The following is a 22,913-nucleotide window of genomic DNA, read 5'->3' on the forward strand; positions in this document are numbered from 1 at the left end:
ACTGGGGCTGATGGAGTTCAACAAACATCTGGAGGGCCAGAGGTTTGCTCACCTCTGCTCTAACTGCTATTGAAATATAAATTTGCTATGCATCAGAACTTTGATATGCAGAGGGAGAGAGGGAGAGAAGTGCTCAGTTAGATTTTCTTACTATTAAAAAATAAATTTCTAGAGAACATGAGCAGTGGTTAGGAAATTATGGTTGTAAAGGTCAGCATTGAGAATCTATATTTTTGTTTTTTTTCCTATCAATGCAAGTAACTGTAACCAGCAAATACTTGATTTTGACTGGACCATGCCAGGTTGGCTGGCAAAGCATGCAAGTCCCCCACCTCAGGCCTGCCATAGCGATGCTTTCAATATGCATTTTCATTAAATAAAGGAAGAAAGGAAATAAGCCATTCTGTTCTTCATGTTTTCAGACTGAGCCTTTGATGCATGAACTAAATGTAGACAAAGAACAACTTGTGGGATTGCGGAGTTAGGTATTGTATTGAACTGCCTATACTTCCATCATTTTTCTCACTCTGAAACATTTTATAATTAGGAATGTAAAAAGAATCCACTAGTTACGCATCTCATTTCCTGCAGTGGTCAAGGAGATCATAGAATAGAAGGGATGGGACCCCAAGGATCATCGGCTCCAAGCCCCTGCAATGCAGGAATCTTTTGTCCAACTTGGGGCTTGAACCGACGACCTTGAGATTAAGAGTCACATGCTCTACCTCAGTTGTTCTATTTACAGCATATTTCACTTCATCAAGAATGTAAAGTCATTATTATTATTATTATTATTATTATTATTATTTAGACAATTAATATAATGCTTAATTGCAATAGTCTCTAAGTGACGTACAAGGAAGATAGTACAATGAAAATCGAAAACAATTAAAACTATAAAATCAGATTTCAGTTAAAGTGTCTGTTGATTCCCCCCCCTATTTTTTTAAGTATTCGGTAGGTGCCAGAAGTTCAGTAAGGAGGGGGCCTGTTTGACCTTAATCAGTGATCAGGCAGGGAATATAAGGGCTTCCATCTTGATAGCAGCACAGTTTAAGGTGGACTTTTGTAGCACTTGCGTTGATACACATTTGCATGCCTTCTGTTCTAACCATTGCATCTTATCAGTTCAAAACACTTTCCCTGAGCTTAGCCAAGAGTTGTCCTCTTTGGTTATCATCGATACTCACCTTTCATCTCCTTAGCTCAGTCTGCAGGACCAGACATATTTGCATCTCTGAAATCCCCACTCCCAACGCCCTTCCTGGTACAGATGGCACACACCGTGCGCTGCCTGAGAGCTACATGTAAAAGGAGGAATATTCCGCAGGGATCATGACTTATTTTGAAATCCGGCTTCATTGATTTTGCAAAGTTCACTGGTTCTGTTCTGTTGTTACACAGAAGGACTACAGATCCCTCAAAGAAAGCACCATGATTTTGTCAAGGAGATATGCTGGGACTCCTGCCAGAAATCCACTGGGAGCATCTTGAAATACGTTGGCACGCCAACCTTTTTGCCTTTGCCAGCAAAGAACAAGGTCACATTTTACCCACATGACAACCACACCTGCACTTGCAGTCTGGACAGTGAACTTCTGGGGTCCACAGTGTACTGTGTCAAATAAATACAGCATTACGTGCATGCCGGCTTCCTTGTACAAGCCTGGCTCACTGTGACTTGCCCTCTCTGCCAGATAAACATAATACTTGGTCCTTGTGTTGAGAGGAGGCGGCAAGTGGGCCTCCATGGGTCAGTATGGAGATGACAGAAGGGATCACTGTAGACTCTTTGAATCATAAAACTTTTAACCCTGTTGACATATTAACATGCACCATTTGAGATTTGGGCGGGAACCTCACCTTCCATCATCCTCATGCCAATCATGCTTGCCTGTGTAACATCATGGGAAGAATGTTTCCAGCCACCCCACCCCCTCCCCTGCCCCGGGAAGCCTTATAAGAAGCAGCAGAAGGAAAGGGACTGTGAGTAACATCACAGGGTGAGCTGCTGCCTGAAGGTGATGCCCAAAGGAGCCATGTTCCTTTGGGGAAACTGAGGCCTAGACATCTGATCAGATGAACTTGATTCTAGGTTAATTTGCAGCAAACATACCAGCAGTGGCCAGAACATCAAGGACCAAGGTAAAACTGCTCAGACTCCCTTGTTTTTGCTACTGCCCAGAGATTTAATACTACTGTGTATGAAATTGAATTTTTTAATTTTTCATTTGCTGTTAAATTTGCTGGATGTTGCTGTTTTATTGCTACTGTTATGAAATTATTCTTGAAATGGTTGGTATTTTTTTGGTGTATTTTTCTAAGCTGCTTCGAGCATAATTTTTTTGCGGCAAGGCGGCGTGCAAATAAAGTGGTGGTTGTGATGATGATTGTAGAAGCATAAAACCTTTAAGACAAAAGTACACATTTTTCAGTCTCTTGCTCTTCTGGGGGGGGAGGGGGAGGGGAGCATTGCTTATTAGGGATCCGTATGACATACGGGCAGCTTACTATTTGCAATATCATTTGGAGCAACCCAAATATCATATTTTGGGGGCTGGGGGCGATGCAATCACTGCAAAAGATTTGCCCTGGAATGGAACATTTAAGTGAGAAGTGCAGGAATGTCCAGTGAGCAGAAAAGCTTAGCTCTTCTTCACATATCTTTCTTGCCTATATTTATTTTCTGGCACGATGTTTTCCAGGTGTGTTTCTCCATAGAAGTAATTCTAAAAGCACTTCTTGGAGCAAAGCCAAGTTTTTGCATGAAGTTATTGTCTTGTTTAATGACTTGCACCTTAGAGTTGATGAAGTGCTCAGTGAAGACTAAAGCTAGGCCAAAAGTTCAAATTATCTTGGAAGAATGGTACCTCTTCTTGCATTCTTGCAGCAACAAAAGCAGGGGTCCTCCTAGCTGTTTTCTGCTCCTCCCGGCAGCTGCCAATCACCATTTTGTTCCTAGCGTAATGCCATTGTGACCAGCGGCAGAACAAGCCAATCAGGAGCCTGGAGCGCCACTCAGCCGCCCTAGAGCTGGGGGGGGGAGGCGGGTGGACTGTTTGGGGCAGCATAGGATCCTGCAGGTTCCCAAGCCACCTCGTCACTCCCAGGAGAGACGTGTGGCTCGGGTGTACTGCAGGGCCTGCGGTGAGTGCTGCCTGGCATTTTCTCACCCCCCTCAGTGGTGACATCTGGGGCGGACCACCCCTACCGCACCCCCCTTCCTCCGCCCCTGATTGTGACCAGTGTTCTCTTCTCATGTAGCACAGTTCAGTGGGGCATCCTGAGGTGGGGGGTAAATGGCTGCCGTGTGGAAGAAGGAACATAGGCGAAGGATAACCTAGGCGAGTTCTGAAATTCACTGCTCATGCCTCCCCCATAAAAAAGTTGAAACGCCCCTTCATCATTTTGCTGCCCATGAATGTGAGGGGGCCTGTGCATTTTGTCTCTGCCATAGTCAAATTTTCATTTGACAGCAGCTAAAGCCATATCCACGTATTATGTATGTGTGGCAAGGCACAGTGAATTTGCATGGATTACCTCTGCCACTGACAACCACAGCTACCTTTGAAAATGGGAATAGAGTCTCCGCATGTACAGGTGTGTGCATATGAAGCTCTCTCCTTGTGATCCGTAACCCTGAAAAATCAAGGTCTCCAATCATCTTGCGAGAGACCTACAGGTATATGGGGGTGGGGCGGTCTGTTTTGACCTTAAAATGAATGTGTGGAGGTCAAGGGTGGTAGTTATAGAATCATAGGCTTGAAAAGTTGGAGTCATCTAGTCCAGCCCCTTTGCAATCACAGCTTGCTGTTGCATACTTGAAGCTTGTGTTTAGATCCCATTTCCATCCTCCGTGTATTCATTAACCATGGAATTATTGTGGTTTTGTGTTCAGCTGTACCTACCAGCTCAACATTATAAACTGTGACATTACATCCAGTGATGTCAAGCAGTAGGTGCCAATTCATGGCTGGGTGCTGGTACATATGTGTGCAAGGTAGATTCTTGGGTGCAAGGTAGATTCTTGGCCCACCCCGTAAGTTTTGTTTTCATCTTATGTTACTGGATATGGCCAGCCAATCACCACAAATTACCATGCCATAAAACGTTGAGTGAATGGATATAAAATTAAATCTTAGGAATAGCTTTCCTTAGCAAAATCTTCTGCAAATTTGCAGATGGTATCCAAGTTTCAAATATGAATACATCAACAACTTAATAATGATTTTTAAAAATCCATTAACTTTCCCAGTTTTGGTGGGTTCAATTCTTGGTGTATTTGTCTTTCAGTTTTCTGAGATTCGCTCACCAGGCTCTTGTTGCCCCGGTGTTAATTTAAATGTTTACATTCTCATTCCAAATAGGTTTCTGTCTGATGCAGGAACCCTTTTTTAGAAGAAGCATTTGTTTAAATGGGCTTGACTGTAGTGCTGAGATAAAGAGCTTTCCAGGCTCATCAGAATATATGTTTTCATGCAGTTTTGCAACTCAAGTCTCCAGAATAAAGCAACTGCTGGGAATCATATTGAAAATAATTCTTCACTTTGCAATTCCACAAATACACAGTTTATTATAGTTTCAAAGAGAACTTGCCCTCAAGCAGAGACATTGTTTTGGCTGCCAGAGCAAAGATTAAAGGGTATTTTTTATTATATATGTAAAAAGATATATCTATGAAAGAAAAGTGAATAGAAACAGCTTCAGCTATATTAACTCTGATCCATTAAAACATATTCTTTCAACATGGGATCCCCTAGATACTTTGCACTACAATTCCCATCATCCCTGGCCATTGACAAGGCTGTCTGATGTTGATGTGGTTTACAGTCATACCTCAGTTTAAGTACACTTCGGGTTGAGTACTTTCAGTTTAAGTACTCCGCGGACCCATCTGGAACGGATTAATCCACTTTCCATTACTTTCAATGGGAAAGTTCGCTTCAGGTTAAGTACGCTTCAGGTTAAGTACAGACTTCCGGAAACAATTGTGTACTTAAACTGAGGTACTACTGTATAGTCCAAAACACGTGGAGGCTACAAGACCAGGGGAGAATGTAATGTAATGATTGTTGTCTTTGTACCTGTTAAGACAAGTAAGACCAGGGGCAGCCTGTGCATGTGGCGAGGTGAAGCCATTTATCTAAGGCAGCCGAACTAATCCCCTCCCATTGCCCTCATTGCTGCGACTGGCCAGGCCGCCGCATTGTGGGTGCAGCCTCAAGTTGAGAAGACAGTTGTGATGACAGGGCTGGCAGCAGCGGGGACACCGCAGTGGAGGCAGGGAGGGAGCGAGGTGGGACCCCAGATCTGTAGGGGGCATGGGCATCGGGGCAGGAGCGGCATCTTGGCCAGCCCTGAGTAAGGCCAACGTTCTGACTACACATTAGGCTGGCAGATCTGGGATTGATCTCTTATATCTAACATTGTTTTTAACTAAATATAGCTATGGGATATTGCTGGTCTGAATGGGGAAGTGGCTCAGATTCTTTCCTCCAGCACTTTCCCCCTGATCTATACCTCCCTTGTGGAAGCTATTTGTTCTATGGAGTGAGGGGTGGGAACGTACAGGCACCTGTATCATGCCTTAATTTCCCCCTCCAAAACAAATAGCAGCTGGGGGAGGATTAATTCGTGAAAACAGCATATAAAAGAAGGGTTTAAAAAGTCCCAATGTCACTTCCCCAATGAAATTGCAACCCTTGTGTTTGCATCAATCACCAGTCTCCCTGGATAAAGTGAAGCTTGGTGATCGGTTCGATGAATTTTTTTCCTGGTTCAGGCACCACGTATCGTATTTTACCACATATTCTGATATGGAACTTGATAACCTTGGTGTCTGTGACAGGTGGAAGGAATATGATAACCATACTTATGGCACCTGCAGCAACTTCCCTTCCTTAAAATTCTAAGTTAACACAGATTCGACCCCAGGAAAAGTACACATTCTGCAGATTGAGCACACTTTCACCCGGATCTCTAGTTTGCATAATGTATTCTGCTTCTGCTAGGTAAAGGTAAAGGTAAAGGGACCCCTGACCATTAGGTCCAGTCGTGACTGACTCTGGGGTTGCGGTGCTCATATCGCGTTATTGGCCAAGGGAGCCAGCGTACAGCTTCCAGGTCTTGTGGCCAGCATGACAAAGCTGCTTCTGGCGAACCAGAGCAGCACATGGAAACACAGTTTACCTTCCCACTGGAGTGGTACCTATTTATCTACTTGCACTTTGATGTGCTTTTGAACTGCTAGGTTGGCAGGAGCTGGGACCAAGCAACGGGAGCTCACCCCGTCAGGGGGATTCGAACCGCCGACCTTCTGATTGGCAAGCCCTAGGCTCTGTGGTTTAACCCACAGCGCCACCTGTTACATAAGAAGAATCCTGTTGGATCAGAGTGCAGGCTCATCTAAGCCAGCATCCTGTCCCCCATAGTGCCAATAAGATACTCATTGAAAGCCCTGCAAGCAAGATATGGAGGCAATAGCCCTCCCTTGCTGTTGTCGCCTAGTGACTGGTATGGGCCTCCAACTCCCTTGAGCCAAAGCCATAATGGCAGATGGTGAGAAAGGATGGACACTGTAATCCAACAACACCCAGAGGGCTACAAATCCTTGAAAGTGAGTGTGGCCTCCTCAAACCTAAGGACTGACTGAGCTTCTTGGGGAAGTGGAGTGGGCTATTGCTGTTACTAATCTGCCTTCAGCCCTAGGGAATATATAGGGCTTCCTGGTCCAAAGATTATTCAGTTAGCCCATAGACTATGCTATCTCTAAATGTGATGGTCTCTGACATGTACTTGCCAAACATATGTGTAATTACAAGCGACTTTTGGTTCACTGTGTTCACAAATTAATTGGTGCCACATGCAGTGTGGAGTTATGCAGTGCAAGGTGTGAAGCAGTCCAGAGCCTGTTTCTTTTGTAGACTTGATATTACTTGTTCTGCAATCAGTCTCATTGTTCCTTCTGCACTGAACCAGTGAGTCAGTTTCCGTTGTTTGTGTGAAATTTCTTTTTTTGAACAGTTATACAAGAGGCCTTCTTATAACAGACAGAAAACACAAAGCCTACTGCAGAAGGTGTGGGCATATATTTTACTTAATAACAGTGGAGTCGGTTGCAATTTGACTGTGACTTTGAGCATGGGAGGTGGGAAAGAGATGGTCTAGAAAATAGTTTCTTGTGTGGGCAGCCTTAACAACAGGGTACCAAAGATCTTTCAAAGGAGACCGAGGACAGAAAGAATGCTATAAAGCGAAAAGGTTGTTGAAAGTTCAGCAAGGCAAATTAGCTGCTGGCTCCCCAAACATTAGGTTATTTCCAGACCTTATACGTGCGGTAAAAAACAAGGCGTGTGAGTGAGTGTGCACAAGTTACACGGTCTATGACCATTTTGAAATGGAGTTGCCATCCAATTAAATATATCTTAAGTTGATTAATCATAAGAGTAGGGCCATTGCTAGGCACCTAAAGGACTTAGGGTGGATGCTGATGACACAAAATTGCATAATATTTCCATATGCTAATATAGATGTATTGATGCCAGTGTAAAATGGCAATGTATTTTGCAGTGTGTCCTGTCAATGGGTATGCAAAGTTTTTGAAAGAGGGAAATGGGTAGGAAAACCGGGGCTGGCGCAAAAGACCCCAGGCTACTCCCTATTAATTCACCAGCTGAAGATCAGTGATCTATGTACTTGATGATACAGCAAGTTTAATGTTTTTTTTGTACATTTTTACAGCCAAGTACTAAATTGCAAAATTTGGAAAAGTGCAAAAACTGAAGGATAACTTGAACCTTGGTTCTCAAACTTAATCCGTTCTGGGAGTCCATTCCAAAACCAAAGTGTCCCAAAACGAAGGCACACTTTCCCTAGAAAGTAATGCAAAATGGGGTAATCTGTTCCAGGCTTTAAAAAACAACCCCTAAAACAGCAATTTCACATGAATTTTACTATCTAACGAGACTATTGATCCATAAAATGAAAGCAATAATCAATGTACTGTACTATAAAATAAAATAACAGTATTGTAGATGATAAAAATTATCATTCATACCGCCACAAAAACAGATTAACCGAAAAAGCCTCAAAAACAAAAAAGCAAAATAAATAGCAAAAACAAAAGCGCCACACTTAATCCGTTCCGGAAGTCTGTTTGATTTCTGAAAGGTTCAAAAACCAAGGTGCAGCTTCTGATTGGTGCAGGCGCCCCGAAACAATAGCCGACAGCTACGTCAGACGTTCGGCTTCTAAAAAATGTTTGCAAACCGGAACACTTAATTTCGGGCTTTCGGCGTTTGGGAACCGAGGCGCTTGAGAACCAAGGTACCACTGTAATCCGAAGGATATTTCTGTTCCAATCTGCACAGTAGTTCAGGAGGCATGGATCAGGTCAGTTTGCACAGAAATTGCATCCCTCCAGCCCCTACATTTTTTTGTGGCTGTCTAAGCAGTCTGACGCAGTGGCAAAGTCAAAGCCTGCACACAGATGGAGGTCTGAAATGTAACTGAAAGGTCAACAGAGTGTTTTCTAGGAGTGATAACTCCTCAGGACTAAGAAGTAATCTGAAAGCAAAGAGGCTTTGTCAAGAGATATTCATGAAAAAGAAACCGGGGGGGGGGGGGGAGATAGATTCTGGAATGAGGCAACAGTCTAGCAGTTTATCTTAGCTGTGTGAAATTTCCTCTTGCACATGGCCTCAGTAAGGAACAGATGGTGCCTTGGAGGCTCGAATCCTTGCACAGTGATACCATATTGTGTAGCTGGCACGATGAAGGCTGTGCCATTATAGGCATGAGGTAGTCTATTTGGGCTTTGAACTCTCTGAGCCTTGAGGAATCTTTTGGAAGTGTGTCTGGATTCCTGGCTCAGCAGGTAAGACTGGCCGTATATCATAGATTGTGATAAAGAAGCTGTGTTCAGAGGCAGAGCCAGCCCTCAAGAGTGATTGGATGCTCTCAGATAAGAGGAGTAGGCCTGATGTACTAGAACAAGCTGCAGCTATATATCACGGTGCATGACCCTTTGAGCAGTTAAAAGTGCAAAAGTAAACAGTCAAATTTAACAGTCAAAGAATGTGGCTAGCGAAGCAGAAGTTGCTGCATGATTTGCTAAAGTAGAGTGGGCATGCAACTTATACTCACTCCCAGCACATGTGATCGCAACCTTACATGGGTGGGTGAGAGAATAAATAAATGGAGGTGGAATCTACACACATATAAAAACCATTCTGAAAATGTTTTTTTTAAAGTATTCTAAAAAAATACATTGAATTTCCCATTAGGCTCACCACCAATATCTAGTATCACCCTGTATTAAAACGTTTTACAGTGGTGCCTCGATTTATGAATTTAATCCGTTCCGAAGGCACCTTCATAAGTCGAAAAATTCGTAAGTCAAAAAACGCCATTGGAAACGCAATTTCCCATAGGAATGCATTGGAAACGGAAAAATTCGTAAGTCGAAGCAACCCTATCTAAAAATTCGAAAGTCGAAAAATCCCTATCTAAAACCGCCGCGGGTTTTTTGGATGTCGAGACATTCGTAAGTGTGCAGCCATTATCCCCATTCGTAAGTCAAAAAATTTGTTTGTCGAGTCGTTCGTAAGTCGAGGTACCACTGTATTTGCAGCTGTATAGCTGAGTCCGGAGATTTGGGAAAACACACCATTCCCTGCTTTCCATTTATTTATGTCAGTAATGGGGCTGGCAGGTGACGTTCCCCCTGTCTCTCCAGCGTGTGTATGGAGGGGAAATGTCTGCACAGGGCTTAAATGCTCTGGCTTTTCAAAAATCCTGAAAATTGCAATGGCAAGGATTTTCTGTGACCTCACAGAACTCCTGCTCCCAGGGTAACCTAGGGCAAGAGTGTAACTATAAAAGCAGTGTAAGATTAGAGTACATTTTGCAGTTCTTTGCATGCTTGAAGTTCCTTTGCTGTAGTCACTGAGGATATGTTGCCAGAACATTGTTGCAGAATCTTGGGGGATTGTAATGAGGTGTGGCAGGAAACTAACCTGCTGCCACTGCCAAATCTGCAGGAATACAATCTCGCCTACGACTGGCCTATTCATGGCATCTTTTCCATCAGCTGGAAACTGGCCATTAGCCTGAAAACACTCTGAAATTTGCAGGGCCTCCTGAGCACCACTGTATTTGTAACTGAGAGTTAATGTTCTGAACGATGATAAAATATCAGATGGCTCACAGAGCCATATGGTTAACAACCTGCATTTCAGAAATATATAAGCCAGCTTCCTACTTGGTTTGTAGAGGGATGGTCACACACATTTTTATCTACAGTGTGAATAGAACAAACCCCCCCTTTTTGGGGGGGCGGAGGTGTAATAGGAACAAATTCCCCATTAAACCTTAATCTTTACTTGCAGCTGACTAAGCTATTCCAGAAAGTAACCATAGCATCGGTGGGTTGGTGAAATAAGGGGAACTGTCATGTGATCTTTCACTGCATCTAATCCTCACAAACAACATCCTACCAATGCTGGGAGCCTATCCCATCTGCACTACAAAACAGTTGATGTAAGGAACTGCATCCCAGGGGTGATCAGAATGACTTGTATGCCCAGTGAACTGCTTAGCTGCCAGGTTTTTCACGGGAAACCCCCGGATTTTAATCCGTTTCCCGTTGTTCTCCCGAATGGAGAAAAATCCCGGAAATCCCCCAGATTTCCTACCTGCCAGGGAGCCTCCATTTTGGGTGCTGCTCTGCCCATGTGTGGGCACCCGAAATAGGGCAGAGCGGCACCGGAAGTTGCTTCTACGCATGGCGGCAGCCGTCACCAAGATGGCCACCGCCATGTGGCCATCACCAAGATGGCCGCCGCCATGCGGCCACCACCAAGATGGCCACTGGGCATGCGTAGAAGCGACTTCCGGTGCCACTCTGCCCTATTTCCGGTGCCCACACATGGTCAGAGAGGCCCCGGAAGTTGCTTCTACGCAACTTCCGGTACAACGCCGCTGCTGTTCCCGCATTTTTCAGCGGGAGACTTGGCAGGTATGGTGAACTGCCTCTTGAAAGTAGCAACATGCCCATGCTAAAGTCTCTCCAGACTTGCCAGGACGTTATGGAAAATAGAATGGAGAAAGAGACTGATGTCTCCCCGTCCTCACTGTCTTGCAGTTACGACCATGTGGACCTTGCCATCCAATGGAATTGATGATTCAGAACAGACAAAAAGAAGAATTCTTTCACACAGTACATGCCCGTAGGATGTGGGGCTCACCACTAGTTTAGATGACTTTTGTGGATAATAGATCTAACAATGAATCATAGAATTATTGTGTTGGAAGGGACCCCAACCCTGCAGGAATCTCAGCTAAAACATCCATGACAAAATAAAAAAAATTCCTTCCAATAGCACCTTAGAGACCAACTATGTTTGTCATTGGTATGAGCTTTCGTGTGCATGCACACTTCCTCAGAGGTATCTGCGACAGGCCAACGCAGCTACCTACCTGTAACTAGAACTATGGAAGGCACCACATTGAGCCGCATGAAATGGAAGTCCATCCATAACAAACAGCCATCCAACGAACCTCTGCTTAAAAACCTCCAATAAAGGAGAGTCCATAACTTCCTGAAGGAGACCGTTCTACTGTCAAACAGAAAGTTCTTCTGATAGTAGATGTTTAGTCAGAAGCTCCGTTCTTGTAACTTGAGGCCATTGGCTTGGTACCTTCCCCATACCCTGTGGTACTCAATTCCTCCCAGCAGAACAAGGAGGGCACAGGGTGGAAGCTATGGACTGGAGGACAAGTGCCCACCTCTAGACCAAAGGGTTGGTCCTTTAAGACTAGTTATCCACAAAAGGATGGAGCCTGGGAGTAGTAGTCTGGATGCAGATGCTTAAAAAGGCTGAGGGCAGACCCATACCTACATTTCAAGCACGTTCAATGCACATTTAAAGCGCATGACTTTCCCCCAGGATTCTTTGGGGGAAGTCATGTGCAGGGTCTCAATCTGCCCTCAGCTTGCCCTCACCCTTTGTAGGAACAAGGAGTACTCAGGGCTGTCAGTGGTCCTGCAGCCACTGACCTGCCTTGCTCCCTTCCCTGTGGGATACTGCACTGGGCAGGGAATCTCTGAAAACATAGGTTGGACACAAAACTGGAGAGGTCTGTTGCCTTTGTTCATAGGTTAACAGATAAAACCGGAATGCCATTGTTAGAAATGGAAAACATACAGCTCCATGGGCTCTTTTTATGACTTTCACGTACATGGTACTTCTCCTAAAATATGACCGTCAATGGAGAAAAGAATAGAACTGGCAAGTTTCGTTTATTTTGACATTTGTTCTCAAATATAAGTGGGGAGGGGAGAACTGACAAGATTAATCTCCACACAGTAACAGGATCATATCACTGAAAGCAGGGTCAACATGATTATACAAATCCCCGTGTCATTAGTACACAATGGCTTTTAAATGAGCCAGATTGAATTAAGCGTCCTAATGGAAATCACATCCAAAGTAAACAAGAGCAAACCAGAGCCTCTGTTGAATGACGCATCTATCCGTCAGTTGGTATTAGAAGGGCAGGGCGGTGTGGTTAGCCAGCCAAGCAACAGAAGCAAAACATTAATTTGGATTTGCTAGATGAGTTGCACAAGTTATCTAAACTGGATATACTGCAAGGTGCAATTCGACTGCATATGCCATAAAAGGTAAAGGTAAAGGGACCCCTGACCATTAGGTCCAGTCATGACCGACTCTGGGGTCGCAGCGCTCATCTCGCGTTATTGGCCGAGGGAGCCGGCGTACAGCTTCCAGGTCATGTGGCCAGCATGACAAAGCCGCTTCTGGTGAACCAGAGCAGCGCATGGAAACACCGTTTACCTTCCCACTGGAGTGGTACCTATTTATCTACTTGCACTTTGATGTGCTTTCGAACTGCTAGGTTGGCAGGAGCTGGGACCAAGCAATGGGAGCTCACTCCGTCACGGGGATTCGAACCGCCGACCTTCTGATTGGCAAATCCTAGGCTCTGTGGTTTAACCCACATACATGCTGGTTGAGCTCATTTTGATTTTCGATTTTCTGGGGGGGGGGAGGAGAAGGATTGGAAAGGGGTGGAGGGGAAAACCCATAAAAGTATAAGGCTATCTTGTTATATATTTAGTATTTCTCTGTATTCAAAGGGGGGGACAACTTCTGAGTACGCTGCCTTTTTAAGGGATACACCTAAGGTGTTTTAAGTAGAGCTGCACCAAGTTTTTGGTGCATTGTTCTTTTTTTTAAAAAAAAGTTTTGAAATGTGCACACTGAGTGTGTGTATGTGAGAGAGCAGCTAAGTAATTTACAGGAACTTGGAAGGCATTTTTCCTCCATCTATGTCTTGAACCCTATTCATAATTACAAATTTGTAAACACACATTCACAGTTCTGTTATATTAGGGTTGTCTGAGGGAGAACTAGGCTGCTCATGTGTTCAAGAAGAGTGCTGTGTGAGCCAGCCCTGTGTTCTGCAAATTACACTAATGTGCTGATGTGGAGGTGGAGGAAGACCCAGTCTCCTGGGTCCTCCTGCTTGTTGCCCATCGTCTGTTCTGTTCAGTGAGGTCCAGGATTCTTGATCATGCCATCCTCTCTGTGTAGCTGGGAGAATGTTTAGAGGGCATTCCCATCTCACATTACTGCATTGTGCAGACTAGACCACTGTTCTGAGGGTTCCTAAGGTCCACCACAGCCATGATGGTTAAGCCATATTATGGATCAGTTCATTTGGCCATTTGAAAATGAGAAAGGTAGATAATGCACTTTTGGTATTGCAGATGCCTAACACGTTGTAGTAATCAACCCATGTTTTCACAGGGTTTTTCTTTTTACAGAAAATAACAAAGTATGATCAACTTTGAGCATTTGCTGTTCCTAGCAATAACAAACATCAGTTATCTAATGGCTTTACATTGTCAACCACCACCCTCATCTAATTGTTTACATCAGTGGACCTTAGAGACAGAATGCATATATAGGGTGGCATCCAGTGCTATTCCTACTCAAAGTAGATCCGCTGATGTTAATTGAGATGACTAAAATAGGTTCATTAATTTCAATAGGTCTACTCTGTGTAGAGCCAGCACTGGAGACAACCCATTGCCCTTGACATCTGTGATTTCAATTTATTTAGACACATCTTTTAGGCCTTTGCTTGTAACTTGAATAGCTGACAGAGAAGTAGCACAGCCTATAAGCTTTTAATGGAGTGCCCATTTAGTTCCTTTTAAAGCTCTTCATTTTTTAGCCTTCTTTCCCCTTAAGCTTTATATATCCTTGGTCAGCATAATACTGGTTCTTCAGTAGCACCGGCTCCCCCAAGCCTTTGGAGGGGAGAGAAAATGAGAATGATCTTCTTGGCTTGTGCTTTCATTAGTTCAGGAACATTACAGAGGGGTGAGCAAAATGCTAAAAGCAGTGCTTTCATTGACAAAATGTTTTTGGTGATTCAAAAACCAGACCCATGGAGGACCAGTTCGTGGCTCTTACATCCTAATCTTGGGCAGAAGTCCCAATATATTCAGTGAGATTCTTTGAAAAGTTGGATTAAAATACAATTTAAAAACAACAACCATGTAAGCATGCATAGGATTGCAGCCTTAGCCACATTGCAATTTCCAGTGAAACATAGGAGCCAATTTCAGATCACACAGAATGACTTTGGTATTCCATGGTGGTAGAGTTATGGACCTGAAGACAAGAAGGGTTGTATTTGGAACGCTTCTACTCAAGATGTTTAGTGTATGTAGGAACTTGCTAATGGGAGATACATGTTTAATAGCTTCTCCCCATTGGATAATTTAACCCATGCATGGAGGTATTTGGGTTTTGGTGTGTATGTGTGTGTTTTAATGTATGGAGGCATTCAAACATATAACCCTTTCACTGCAGTAAAAGTAATACTGTTCAGAAGTCTATCTCCTCAGTTTAGAATGTAACCCTACAATACATACTAATAGTAGACTCATTCACCAGGTGTCAATCCTTATGTGGTCAAAATAACACCCATCCACACAGGATATTTCAACAGGCATGGGAGAATCCCATTTCGTACAACAGCCTCATAATAATTGATATTTGTTAGCCTCAAGGCTGCTGTTGCTACCATGCAAGAGTCATTTATTGGCTTGTGGATTTTAGCTATTGAAATCCTCTCTTTATTCTTTGTTCCCAGTTGTTTGTTCCATCTGAAGGTGAAATTAGCGATAATATTTACTGAGGACAAACTTCTCTGTTCTGTCTCTTGCAGTCTGTTATTTATTGAACAACAACTTCAGCCCAGACCTGTGCAATGAAGATGGATTAACTGCACTGCATCAGGTAAGTGTTTAGGGAAGGTGAAGTGTGACATCAGGCAGGGTCAGATGAAAGAAAATGCTCACATAGGCTGTTGCCATGCTGTCAATGTAGCACTGGAGGAATGAACTAGAACTGCAGGAAGTCCCCAGTTACTTAGGAAGCAAAGGAGATAAAAGGTTAATGTAGTTTGTGTTGATCTGTAGAAAAGAATAAACAGGGAACACACCTAGGATTCTGGGACAAATAAAAAAATAGCTGTTCCTCATTTTTGAAAACACAAAGTCTGGCTGCTGCCCAGATCTATTCCATATCATAAGTGGGTTTGCCCCTACAGTCGTACCTTGGAAGTCGAACGGAATCTGTTCTGGAAGTCCATTCAACTTCCAAAATGTTTGGAAACCAAAGTGCGGCTTCTGATTGGCTGCAGGAAGCCCCGTCGGACGTTCGGCTTCCAAAAATAGTTTGTAGACTGGAGTAGTCACTTCTGAGTTTACGGTGTTTGGGAGCCAAAACGTTCGAGAACTAAGCTGTTCGAAAACCAAGGTACGACTGTATTTTGTAACCTTTTGTTGGGTCCTAATAAAGGTATTACCTGACTGGGATTTCAATAAACTAACTTACATTTTCCTTGTTACCATTTGGAAAGCTGGCTATACACCATTGGTTGACCACCATTGGCGCGCGCACACACACACACACCTACCTACAAAGAATTGCACCTGTTATGTTATATAGATAGTATCTAACACTGATTAAATTGGCAAAAATGTATAAATCAAAATCGAAAAAAAGTGTTGGAAATGCAAAGAGAAAGAAGGTACTTTCTATCATATGTGGTGGTCTTGTAGTAAGGTTAAAGCTTACTGGGAAATGAAACATAATTAATTGAAAAACATGTTTAAAATAACATTTGCCAAAAGCTTTCATTCTTGGAATTATAGGGGTAAAACTACCTAAACAGTATAGAAATTTATTCATGTATGCAACTACGGCAGCAAGAATGTTATTTTCCCCCAAAATGGAAAGAAGTCCTGACGAAAGAAGAATGGATTCAAAAACTTACGGACTATGCAGAAACGGTGAAACTTACCAGAAAAATAAGAAATCAAGATAACAGACTTTTTATTATTATACTGTAAAAGAATGGAAATGGTTTATTGAATATTTACAAACAAATTGTAAACAGATAAGGACATTGGCAGGATTAATGTAATAACCTACTGTTTCATAAGAGTATATAATTAAAGTAGATGCGTAAAAGAATAAGTTAATTTAGAATATGCAGGAAATGATAAAAAAATCAGTTTCAGGAACCGTACAAAGAGGAGGAAGTCAAGTTTTGAAATGTTAAGATGACTGTAAAACTATTGAAATGTGTAGAAGGAGATAGAGAGGGAGAGAATTGCACCTGTTGTTCACACACACTCATGTTGGGAAAATAGCACAGGGGAATGTTTAAACCTCACTCCCCAAAATCCAGATCCCCACATGCATCCACATCTGTTTTAAAGAAACTAATACAAGGATGTGGATCACAGCTGGTTCAGAAAGCCCCTGCCAATATTAGACTTATGGGCTAACCCAGTAGAAGACAGCTTTATGTGTTTCGAACCAACTGTGTAGGTTAAAGGATGATGGCATAAGCAGAAGAGTCCTCAAACTGGATGTGCTACATGCATGTTTCTGATCTTCAAAACAACCCAAAAGATGTTGAGAAAAGGACCATGCAGGATAATTGGCAGATCATTGTAGGGCAGATCATTCTAAGGCAGACCATTCAGGTTGATAATGTGTTTGAATGGGCTTTTGATGTGGGGGAAATGAGACTGGACTCACTGTCGTATCTTTATTTCCTCAACTTTCTGAAATCAGATGGCTGCTGGGTTTTTCGGATACCATCTGGATGCCTATTTTCTAGGCACTAAGGAGGTGGGTAGTAACAACAGAGGGAGGGTTGTTAAGCCGATTCTGGAGGCGGATAACTTCATCCCAATTTCGTTCTTTCTTAGTAGGTTTTGTAAATGCAGCTATTGATGCCCCACGGCTGAAGCCCAGATTCTTCTGCAAATGAGCATTATTTTTCTGGCACTGGATAGTTGTTTACTTTGACATGCAAACTAGCTCCTGAAACAAGCTAAATATAAAGATATATATTTAAATATATATTTCAGCAAAGCTTCTAAAATCTTAATCGCAGTTGGTATCTGTTCTGGTTTGTTTGTTTTAAACTGATTTTATGTAAGTGCCGTTGTTGTTTTAAACTGTTGATCTATCTATTTCAAAAATTGTTTTTATATATGTAACTGTTTTAGATACATTGTTGTATTGTAAATCACATTGGGGTACTCATAGGAAGTGATTCTTAAGTTAAGTTAAGTTAAATAAATAAATAAATATGATGATGTTTCCTTTTTGTTGTCCCTATGACAAAGGAAAACATTTTTGGTCTGCAAAAGTGTCTGTGTGCCTACATTGCAAACAACAAAACTACACCCTATGCACTTTCTAGTCAGGTGGGAAAGGTTCAGACAGGAATCTTTTGCAGAAAGCAAGCTCACTAAAAGTATTGACTCCAGTATCATATATTGACCAAGCTCATTGTTCAGTCATCACATAGCTTTAAAACTGTTTGTTCCTCTAGTCATGAGCAGAAATGAGGACCTACAAGGGTTAGTTTATACCAGGGGTGTCCAACTTTCAAGAGACTGCGATCTACTCCCACTATAAATAAACTATGCATTGGATTGACCAGAGTTGTTGAGCTTTTTTTGGGGGGGATGACCAAAGTTGTTGAGCTTATTTATTTATTGGTTGCTCATTGGAGATCACGTGATCGACCAGGGACAACTAGCGATCGATCTGTTGGACAGCCCTGGTTTATACCATTTTGGTGATAAAGGCAAAATTTGATAGATAATGTGAACATGTAACAATGTCATATCACTACTGCAGATGGAAGGCAAATTTCTAGACAACTGAACTCCAGATATCCTTTTGTTGCTGTTATTTGACATTTAGAATTTTCAAGGGTGGTGTTTGTTTCATAATGTTTATTCTTATGGCATCACACTGAAAGCCCGATTCCAACATTGTGTGGAATGGACTTCCTGATGGGGTTGTATTTGCAAGATGCTCCTACTGTTGACCCAGTGATCAGTTGGGTAGGGAACAAGGCAATCTTTTAGATATCCTGGTCCCAATAATACTCCCCTCCACATTCTTCACATTTCTATTATGTTTGTGAAAATTCACCAGCATTTTAGTGCAAATTCCTCCTAACATACGGATCTTCGTCTGCCGTTTTGCCTAAACTACACATTTTTGCAAATTGATTTCCCCTAACATAATGCATTTTTAAATATTATTTTCACTAATATATGCATTTATGTGCATATGCATTTTTGTTCACATCTCTTCACTGGAGAATGCACAATTTTGAGAAGTGTGATGGATAGCTGCCCACATAGTGCAAATTAACTTCGCCTTTAAATGTGCATTGAATTAAATTTCTCCCCTTTCTCCCATCCCGAAGTACCAGGAGCAAGTCAGGCCAAATCCCAAGGTGTCACAATTAAGATATAAAGCCCTCAATAGCTTGGAGCCAGTTTATTTAAAGGATTGTCTCACCCCATATGTACCCAGTTAAGTGCGTCAGTCTGCTGGAACTGGCACTTCTGCTAGCTCTCCATAACATCTGCAGCTCCAAGATCTGTTTGCAGAACAGGACATGGACAGCACTGCTTTTTCCCTGCCTTGAAACTGCACCATGGGGAAGCGAAATACTTATCAGAGCTAAATCCACCTTCATAGCCCTGAATTTTCATTTACAGATATGAAGTCTAATTTTCTGGAAGGCAGAAAATCCCCAGAGATCAGTGGTTTTGCGTATGTGGTGGCCCCTGGGTGGAAAACACCACCCTCTATATTCTGCCCTGTAAGCTGTATGAACCACCTAGGCATAAGTATTTAGAGAAATCTTTAGCAGTAGCTGGTACCCTCCGGAATATGGATAAGGCTAAATATCTCTTGTCTGGTTCAGACAGGTCTGTAATGTTTAGCACAGCTCAACTGTGCTAAACAAAGCCATGTGGCCTTCCTTGAGTGCCAAGGTTCTGTTTTTATGTATGTTTTATTTATTGTACAGGTCAAGTTTCTTTCTGTATGGTCTTATGTATAATTTATGTTCATATGTTTCTGTTTGGCTGAAACGTGTATTTGGTTGCCTTATTAATAAATTTGAATTTGAATTAGCCTACGATGATTGTTCTGCATTTGCAAGAAATCAACCCTTCAGTGTGGCAGCCCCTGTTCTTAGCATTCCCTGCCCATTAATATTAGACAAGTGCTTTATTGTACAGTTTTCAAGGCTGCTAAAACCATTTTTGTTTAGGCAATCCTAACCTAGACATGTAATTTCACTATGTCTATTTGGTTTTATATTTTGATAATTTTACTATGTTAGCTGTTTTAAAATCTGTGGGTGGTTTCCCCCGCTATCATTTTAATGATTTTTTTTTTACTATTTAATATAAACTTCTCTGAGATTATGTAAGTGGGTTATTGATTTTGTTAAATGAAACAAAACCTCTGCTGTCTTTTAATTCTCAACAGTGCTGCATAGACAACTATGAAGAGGTTGTTAAGCTTCTTCTGAACCATGGTGCCAATGTCAACGCAAAGGACAACGAGCTGTGGACTCCTCTGCATGCGGCAGCAACATGTGGACACATCAACCTGGTGAAGATCCTGATTCAGCAGTAGGTGACCTGTGATACTTTTCTGTTTTATGCTGGGCCAGACCCGTTTTGAATACCTTAGATACAAGTTGATTAGTCATGTGTTTCCAGTCCGTGCCCTCTGCTATTGGTCTTAGCCAGGCATCCCCAAACTGCAGCCCTCCAGATGCTTTGGCCAACACTCCCAAAGTGTTGGTGCTGACCTTTAAAGCCCTAAATGGCCTCGGTCCAGTATACCTGAAAGAGCGTCTCCACCCCCATCGTTCTGCCCGGACACTGAGGTCCAGTACCAAGGGCCTTCTGGCGGTTCCCTCATTGCGAGAAGCCAAGTTGCAGGGAACCAGGCAAGAGGCCCTTCTTGGTGGTGGCGCCTGCCCTGTGGAACGCCCTCCCATCAGATGTCAAAGAGGAAAACAGGTACCAGATTTTTAGAAGACATCTGAAGGCAGCCCTGTTTAGGGAGGCTTTTAATGTTTAATAGATTATTTTATTTCATTTTTCTGTTGGAAGCCGCCTAGAGTGGCTGGGGAAACCCAGCCAGATGGGCGGGATATAAATAATAAATTATTATTATTATTATTATTATTATTATTATTATTATTATTATTATTACCATTATTATCATTATTATCATTATTATTATCATCATCCCAAGCTAACAGGACCAGTGGTCAGGGAAGATGGGAACTGTAGTCCAAAACATCTGGAGGGCCAAAGTTTGGGGATGCCTGGTCTTAGCTGATCAGCAACACTTGTTTGATTTCAAGCAATGTGTCACCTGACATTCTGATGTCAGGTGATTGACAGGCAGGCAGACCTCAAACTGTCAAAGGTGGTCCATGGGGGTGAAGGAGATGAGAATCAGACTTGTCTGATCCAGTTCACTAGCCTACTGTTGGCCAGCCAGAAACTACAGCAAGTAGCAGGAACAAGACATGATAGATGGATATTTTGGGCAGCCAGCCACACAGCATCCATGGTTTTTGCTTTCCAGAACAACAGTCCTGGTATTCTCCCATGGGTAAGCAGTCCTAGAGTTCTTCATGACATATTCAGATTAGACTTGGCAGAAATGAAGGTTTGTATTTATGCCACACTTCATTTCATGTTACCACTTGATATAAGCTAGAGTGGTATACTTTAAGAGTTGCCAGAAAGTGGTTCACAGAACAGTTTATTGAGTGAGGGTGCTACTGATGAGAAGGCCCTGTTCTGCATCTCAGCCCTTTGTGTCTCATAGGGCAGAGGGACACAGGACAAAGTCTCTCTCAGTGCCCCAGTACATGGGCAAGTTCATGTGAGAAGAGATGGTTCTTAAGACATCCTGATCTCAAAGAGTTAATGCTCTTTGCATCTTGAATTGGCTCTGGAAACAAATTGGATTTGCACTTCTGCGTTGTAAGTGCATAATGTGTTGATGCTCCATGTAGATTCTAGTTTTTTTTTAAAGGAAGAAGGAAAAGTAAACCACATGAGACTGATATCAGCCATCTTGCGTGTTTAATGTACTACTTCATAACTGCCAGTTTTTGAGCCTACCTTATATGGCTGTTATGAATAAAAAATTGGGGGTACCCTGAGCTCCCTGGAGGAAGAAAGGGATACAAACATGGTAGGATAAATAAATTCTGCTTTGCCTGCGCCTCAATAATAAGAATGTTGTTGTTTTTGCACCGTGCCAGTTGATTCTATGTACCAGAAGAAGCAATGGACTGAGATTTTTTCCCTCAGAACACAACACAGCATGTGGTTGTTGCAATCAAAGTAGTATTCAGTAAGAAGTCTATCAGATCAAAGGGTCTGTTTAAATACAGAATCAAAAGGCTTCAGTGCCACAACATGGAACCCAGAGAGACCTGTAGAAGTAGCAGCAGTACAAAGGATGTCAGATCCTGTGCTTTGTTTGCTGATTTAGACGGACTCTATAAAAAGAACCTGCAAGTGTGTTTTACATTGTAATTTCCTCTGTTCTCATGGGGAGGAAAAGTGAGCATGAATACCGTATCAATGGAAGCGACTGCCTGGTCTCCACTTCAAAGGGATATAAATGTCAAGGCAGATCAAGCTTAATCTGTATTAGGATATTATTTTCACGTTGAGGCCACATGTGGTTCAGAATGTATTGGGACATCCCTAGTATTTTGTTACAGGCACGGAAATTGACTTGTTGAAGCAGAATGGTGCGCCTATCGGTTTTGGTGCCCTGTGCAAAACGGAATGCATGATTGAGAGAAATGTGGGAATGGGACAGTGAAAATGCATGTGAGAGAGACAAGCTCTTGCATCTTGGGGTGAGAGGAAGACAAGCAAGAAAAGCAAAGATCTGCAAGGTTAGAGGCAGCAATTGGAGTAACTGCATTATAGATTTAGGTAGGGTGGTGATAAAATTCCAGAGAAAGCACAGTCTGTGTGACTCCTTAATGACATATGCTATTTGGACTGAGAAGCTAATCTGGAAGTAAGGGCTTTATACGGTCTGGTGTATCCCTACTGGCCTGGATTTATTTATGCTGTGTGATCAGCTGATTGTATTCAGGCTAGAACTATGGGCTAGAGGGTGTTCTTGATCTACAGCAGCAGTGCGGAGTGGCCCTCAGCCTCAGCTAACATGGCCAATGGTCAGGGTGTTGTAATCCAACAACAACTGGAAGGTCACAGGCTTCCTGCCCTTTATCTACAAAGTCTGATCCACTTGGTTTTCTGAGAGACAAGAGATGGCCTCAGCCCAGTATACCTGAAGGAGCGTCTCCACCCCCATCGTTCTGCCCGGACACTGAGGTCCAGCTCCAAAGGCCTTCTGGCGGTTCCCTCGTTGCAAGAAGCCAAGTTGCAGGGAACCAGGTAGAGGGCCTTCTCGGTAGTG

At 42.7% G+C, this 22,913-nt stretch overlaps 1 protein-coding gene across 3 annotated transcripts in view; it reads left to right on the forward strand.

Moving 5' to 3' along the window:
• Positions 1 to 22,913, forward strand: part of PPP1R16B (protein phosphatase 1 regulatory subunit 16B) — a 116,007-nt gene that overhangs the window by 76,561 nt on the left and 16,533 nt on the right. For 2 of the 3 annotated variants that reach the window (XM_035121657.2, XM_035121658.2), the window contains exons 3-5: positions 15,265 to 15,335; positions 17,187 to 17,243; positions 19,926 to 20,071. In XM_035121657.2, coding sequence (XP_034977548.1) covers positions 15,265 to 15,335; positions 17,187 to 17,243; positions 19,926 to 20,071 — 274 coding nt within the window. The remainder of the gene's footprint in view (positions 1 to 15,264; positions 15,336 to 17,186; positions 17,244 to 19,925; positions 20,072 to 22,913) is intronic. The other variant, XM_035121660.2, reaches the window with a different exon arrangement.

The sequence above is a fragment of the Zootoca vivipara genome, chromosome 7 (genome assembly GCF_963506605.1).
Source record: "Zootoca vivipara chromosome 7, rZooViv1.1, whole genome shotgun sequence".
Lineage (NCBI taxonomy): Eukaryota > Metazoa > Chordata > Lepidosauria > Squamata > Lacertidae > Zootoca > Zootoca vivipara.